General features: G+C 32.8%; 1 protein-coding gene across 1 annotated transcript; it reads left to right on the plus strand.

Moving 5' to 3' along the window:
• Window positions 1–5,815: 5,815 nt before the first annotated feature.
• Window positions 5,816–6,364, plus strand: LOC107073507 (uncharacterized). Its single transcript, XM_089175730.1, has 2 exons — window positions 5,816–6,049; window positions 6,128–6,364. Exons 1-2 carry the CDS (start codon window positions 5,816–5,818, stop codon window positions 6,362–6,364), a joined length of 471 nt encoding a protein of 156 aa, XP_089031856.1.
• The last annotated feature ends 304 nt before the right edge of the window (window positions 6,365–6,668 follow it).

Genomic DNA, 6,668 nt, shown 5'->3' on the forward strand with positions numbered 1-6,668 from the left:
GCAGGTATCTCGCATCGTTGAGAGATTCCCTGCATAGCAGTGCGAGTCCTACCGGCACCAGGGTTAAATAATAATAATAATAATAATAGAGAATAATTTTGTATACAACGCTTAATTCCATTCGAAGAATTAATACCAGTCTATTTAAAGACACCCCATTTGTACTTTTTTAATACAATGAGAATAAATAAAAAATAATTGTTTTATTATTTCTGCATTGATTAAATTTTATATCAAGTAATTTGTGTAGATTAAGTTCCTACACGCCAGAATTATCTACGATATGAAATTGTTTTGTAATTGTTGTATTTCGACAGAAAGATTTACTTATACGTAGGTTGGATCCTAAATAGTGGCAACTATTTATTCACAGCTGATAGAAAAGAGTTACATGTTCGCATCTGTTACTGTCCTTCAAAGTAGTCACCAGCGTAGTATAGAAACCGTTGCCAGCAGATTGGAAGACGTGGTATACCGTTAGCAGAGTCTGTTCTGTTGATGGTGCGAATAAAGCGGTCTACTGCCTCTCGAGTCTCTGAAACAGTTCTGAAGCGAATGTTACGATGGTTTCCGCATGAATTAACGGAAATGCAGAAATAGATGCATTACGACGCTGCTCAGATGAACTTGAAGCGCTATATGTGCGAAGGAGAGGCTTTCTTACGCCATATCGTAACACTGGATGAGACATGGCAGTAGACCGCTCCATTCGCACCAACAAAACCGTCTCCATCAACAGAACAGGCTCTGCTAACGGTATACTAGGCTTTCCAAATCGATGACAACGGGTTCTACACAACGCTGGTGACTACTTTCAAGGACAGTAACAGGTGCAAAAATGTAACTCTTTTCTATCGGTTGTGAATAAATAGTTGCCACTATTTAAGATCCAAACTACGTATACTTTTTTGTGTCATTAAAATAAGCAATATGTACTAAGAAAATATTAATAATATGTATGCTACATTTAAACCTCATATGATGAGTACTTTTGGACTACAATCGAAGTTCATCAGTTTTGCAGCTACAACTACTTGATGAATTCCGTAATATGGCAAATTTTATCAAGTCACTTCTCAACAAGTAAGGTATATAATTGTGTTTTGTATTATTTATTTACAGAAAATGAAACTGAGGAAAAAAGTGCATCGGGCGAAGGCTGAATGTTCTAAAAAGTCGAAAGCTGCAGTCAAAAAAGCTATTATGAAGTTACTAAAAGGACGGGTGAGGAAATATCGAGGCGAGAGTTTTTATTTCAATTGGCAGAAGAACTTGGGACCGAATATCAGAAAGAGAAACAGATAAGCAAGGAATGCTCATCCAAAACAATAATAAATACAAATACGGGTTCTTCTGAACAGACATCTTGTCAAATAAGATATTGTTAAGTCAATAAAACAAACAAAATTTGTATAAAATGTAAAAAATACGTATGTGGAAAATGTGCAATACAAAATGCTGTAATTTTTAAAAAATGTGATAAAAATGCATAAAAGTAAACAAAACATACAATATCGAGAAGCGGGGAACGAGTTTTTATTGTAGCATCAGAAAAATATTTTGTTTATTATCTACTTTACTAAGATACATATGCTATTTTGAAGCGGTCATTTGATCGCTCATAGTAAGGTTAGGTATACATGAAATGTCGGTAGGTTTAGTGTTAAATTTAAAAAATATTGTGATTCGTTTCGGTGGGTTTGATTTACTGATGTCATACTTAGGTGCAATTAGGCCCACTATGGAAGGAAGTGGCTAAGAAGAGTTATCGGCAACAGTGAATCCGTGAAAAAAATGTTAAACAGGCATGCCTATGCTATAGCTTTACGAGCTCACATTTTAACTTTTGCAGCTTTAGCTATAAAAATTTGTAAAATGTTTAATATGACGCAAGAAAGTGAACAATTTGTTAAACATTTTTTAGGGATTGGGCGAAAGATCCTCCGCATCTCGGTTATTTTAATGCTGATTTAACATTGAAACGTTTAACAAATAAATTAATAATGAAATTACAGTCACTTGAAAATTTAACAAACACAGCAAAACTGTGAATTCAATACTTTAAAAGCATTACTGTTGCTTTACAATTTTTAGAAGTTGAACAAATGGATGATTTTTATTTACATCTACAAAGTATTGAAAAAATGTTACTGTTATTTCCTGCAACTGGTCATTTTGCTTAAGCAAAATCAGCACAAATGTATTTACAGGATATGGCAAATTTAGTAAATGTTATGGGTGCAGAAGAGTACGAGCTTTTTACTACAGAAGGTTACTTTACAGTTCGAAGAACAGACAAAGCATGGTCTGGTGTGTGGCCGGATATTATCATAGAACAAAAGTTAAACCATTTTTTTTTTTTTGGAATAGATCTTACTCAGGGCAGAGAGGTTACACGCTCTATTGTCGCTTGATATTTATGAACCATGCCATCAGTATTCAATATAATGGAATAGAAAATTATTAGAAAATTATTTCGACTTTTCCTCAATTTTAAGTGAACAGCAAGTGGATCTGTCTGGTAGTCGAATAAAAAAGACGATAAAGACATAGATACTTTTCTGTTTTGACTTCAACAACATAATCCCTTTGAACCCGATAATTCTATAATTTCTTTATCATCTGGAATAATAAGAGGTCCAAACATTAATTGCTATTTGGCAATAGAAATGGGACAAAAAAGTATGGCTACAGTGTTAAGTAATAGCGTTGCCGAAGCTTCTATGTCAAAAGTTTACAACATACAACCATTATCAGTAGCCAAATATGGATTTCCTTTAAGATTCCACAATTTCTTATCCGTAGATTCTTTTTTACTCTTCCAAAAATCTTGCATTGCTTTTAATGGCGATGAAGAAAAACAGCGTAATGCACTATCTTACGAATTGGCGCCATTTCCTTTAAGTTTATTTGACGAAAGTGGGCTGATAAGAAAGACAGCTAAATCTGAACTTAATAAAATCTTTAAAACAAGTACTTCGTCTGAACAATTATTAAAGTCTTCTAATTACGAGATCGATGGAGGTTGGTTACTTTACCGCATTAGTTGGCAACATAGTATGAAGTTCGGCGATATTTTTCGAATATACTTAGATTATATCGTTTAAAATTTTAAATCTAATGCTCTAATAGTTTTCGATGGTTATAATAATGAATTGATTGGAACAAAGTCGTACGAAAGATACCGTCAAGGGTTGATAAATGTAGGTGCTAATGTTTCGATAGCAGAAGATTAGTTGGTCAATTTAAGTCAAGCGAAATTTCTTTCAAATGTTGCGAACAAGTATAGATTTGTACAGATGTCATCTGCGTATTTACGGAGACACAATATCAATACTCAAATTGACGATTAAGATGCAGATTGTTTGATCGTCCAAACCGCTCTTGAATTCAACAAAAAATGTGATTTAGTGGCAATAGTCGGTAATGACGTGGACTTATTTGTTCTAATAATTGCACTTACTCCGAAAATGGAAAATCTTCTTTTTTATAAACTGACATCGAGCAAAACAACAAATACTTTATATTCGATATCAAATCATCAGCATTTAAAACCATTTATATTATTTGCACATGCATTTTCTGGATGTGACTCAACCAGTAGCTTCTATAAAAAAAAGGATAAAAAAGTATAATTTCTATTCTCAAAGATAACGAAGATTTACAAAATCTTATATCTATTTTTGAGCTGCCAGGAAAAAGTATTGATGATTTATATAAAATGTTTTTATTTTGCGGAATTAATTTCTCTTCAAATATTTGAGGCGCAAACAGTGAACTGTATGGCACTTAAAGATGAAGTTTTAACACTTTGCGGGCCGCTGTTACGCTGGCATGACTTATTTTCGCCAACGATGATGCTTCACATCGACGTTTGTATAGATAGACATACTATAGCAAAACATTTGACGATCAGGAAACATTGGTTTAAACTGTTTTCCTCTCCCAATGAACGATTTTCCTGAAGTACGAAAAATTACTCACTAGCAGCGCTAGTAGTTCGGTAGGGACATACACTGTAAGAGCTCCATTTAAACACATGGTAAAGTTGACTTATAAAAAACATGTTTTTGACCGAAGACGACGTTCCTGGAGCAGAATTAAAATTTGCAACAGTTAAAGCGTTTAAACATTAAAACGTTGGCTTGCGTGCCGTAACTTAAAAGTTACCGGGAAAAAAAAGAATTAATTGACAGGTTAGTATAAAAACTCAAGTAAAAAACTAGCGGTAAATTCAAACTGTAACAAGAGAAATGGAAAATAATTATAAATTTAAGATTTATTTCAGAGTGAAATATGAATGAAATATAAATGGTAATAAACAAATGATATAATAAATAAATTTCAGTCAGTCTAATTTCAATTCAGTCACTCTAATTTATATCCAATAACTGTGAAAAAAATTTGCTATTCATTTTTTATTCATTACATTAATTTCAAAAATAATTTTGAATACATGTAATTGATGATTCTAAGTATTTAGTTTATTAGTTATTTAGAACTTTATAATTTCGTAATCTTTTATTGGAATGCATTAGGGTCAATGATTGTATAAATAATGGAAGAGAAGGAGTTATTTTTGAAGGTATTGATAAAGGAGTATGGTTAATTAAGAAACAACAACGCTTACAAGCATCTTCAACGGTCACATCGGCATCTACATCTTGATCAACATTGACAAAAGATACTTCTACCCCATTGCCTATCCATACAACTTTTTATCCTTATGATAATTGGCAAATTTTTCCATCCAAATAGATTATTCCCCGTTCATTTTGTTATGGTATTATACATGAGTATATAACACAGGGCAGAAGTTTACAGGAAAGCGATGATGATGAAGTAACAGATGATGATTTAATGCCTGTTTGTGGTAATTCTAAATCCATCCGAAGAGGCAGATTATATTGTATCAGCGATCGTATAAAAAATTTGCAAGATAATAGCTGTAATAATATTTATTATTTAAGGGCAAAAATCCAGTCATCTTTTAAAGTAACTAACGATTTATGATGTGGTAATAGGTCTCTATGAAGATGGATACATCATAAATGCTGCATGTCAATATCCCAGCATCAGAATCTTTAAATTGTTCACATATCGTCACGTTACTTTTTAAACTTGAAGAATATACGCTTCAATATGGATTCGAACCACTGACTTGTACTTAAAAAATAAAAAAATGGAATCAAGGTCGTAAAACTGGAAATAATCCCTCAGGTATCATTAATGCTGAATATCAAAAAGCTAAATCAACGAAAAATTCTAGTGAAAATGATGAAAAAAAAAATTTAATCCAGGTAATTCTAATAAAAGATTTTCTACAGTTGTACCTTTTCCACCGATAAAATGTTTTGAGCACACATATGAATATTTATTAATTTTTTCTACTGTTAAATCCACTCTCCTTGACGCATGTATCCATTTATTGCATCTAACCTCGTCAATATAAGGTTTTACAAATGGTATAAAAAACACATTTTCCTCTGGATAGCGATTATCCAACGTACACCTCGCAAAACTAGAATGTTTTGTTAGCATAGTGGTTATTAAAAAAATTTTGTTGTGTATATATATTATTTTTAAATAATATAATATAGCGTAAATAACACTGTCTTAAATGGAAATTTTTTGTTTGTCCTTACTACGAGTGCTGCCTCTCGTGACACGTTCGCTAAACTACTCTCAGCAAATTGGTTCATTCACCAGAGTCTATTATTCGCGAATCTTTTTTCGCGGACGCTTGTCTTGTTAGTTTGAGACTGTCTTTCGCTGCCTTCGAATATAGGAAAACTTACGTTAGATATCCTTCAAAATGCTTATAGATGAGGAAATATATACTGATCTGTTATCAGAAGAGGATAATTCCTGTGATAGTGAAAATGATTCGGACAGTGGGAGCGATATAATTGTGAGACGATTCAAAAATAAGAGAAGACTAATAATTAGTGAATCTGAAAGTGATGAAGAGAACTCAGTGGCAAATGATTGGTCAGAAGTTGATTTTAAACCCGACTTTCATGCTTGCCTGGAACGGTTTGGGTTACAGGTACCATGCACACAAGATATATTATCAACTGTGGAATTGTTCATTGAGGACGATTTATTTAATTTGTTTGCCACATAGACGAACTTATATCATAATCAGCAGAATAATGATAACAATAATGCATCAACAAAGAATAAAGATTGGGTTGATACAAATGTTGTAGAAATGAAAAAACTTTTAGGGCTTGTTATCCTAATGGGAATAGTAAAAAAACCAGAACAAGACGATTATTGGTCTACTCACCCTGTATTACATACACCTATTTTTGGGAATACTATGCCAAGGAACCGATTTCGACAGTTATGGAAGTATTAGCACTTCAGTAATAATGAGCATTGCCAAGAAAACCTTGATAAAATAAAACCAGTCTACTCGTATCTGGTAGAAAAGTTTCAAAAAAATGTATAAACCTAAAAAAGAATTATCGCTGGATGAAGGTATCATTCCATGGAGGGGCAGGCTATCTTTTCGTACATATAATTCTGCGAAAATTATAAAATATGGAATTTTAGTCCGTATGGTGTATGAGGCGACATCTGGTTATATATGCAATTTAGAAATATATTGCGCGCAAGGAAAATCGCTAATTGCGACAATATTGTCCGTGCTATCGCCATAT

This window comes from Polistes dominula, unplaced genomic scaffold (assembly GCF_049000335.1).
Source record: "Polistes dominula isolate Pdom_NZ unplaced genomic scaffold, Pdom_raw_medaka contig_532, whole genome shotgun sequence".
Classification (NCBI taxonomy): domain Eukaryota; kingdom Metazoa; phylum Arthropoda; class Insecta; order Hymenoptera; family Vespidae; genus Polistes; species Polistes dominula.

Coding starts and splice junctions, on each gene's coding strand:
- LOC107073507 (XM_089175730.1), top strand. CDS start 5,816: ATGCTTATAGATGAGGAAATATATACTGATCTGTTATCAGAAGAGGAT. Junction 6,050..6,127: donor TGGAACGGTTTGGGTTACAG/GTACCATGCACA, acceptor TTTGCCACATAG/ACGAACTTATATCATAATCA.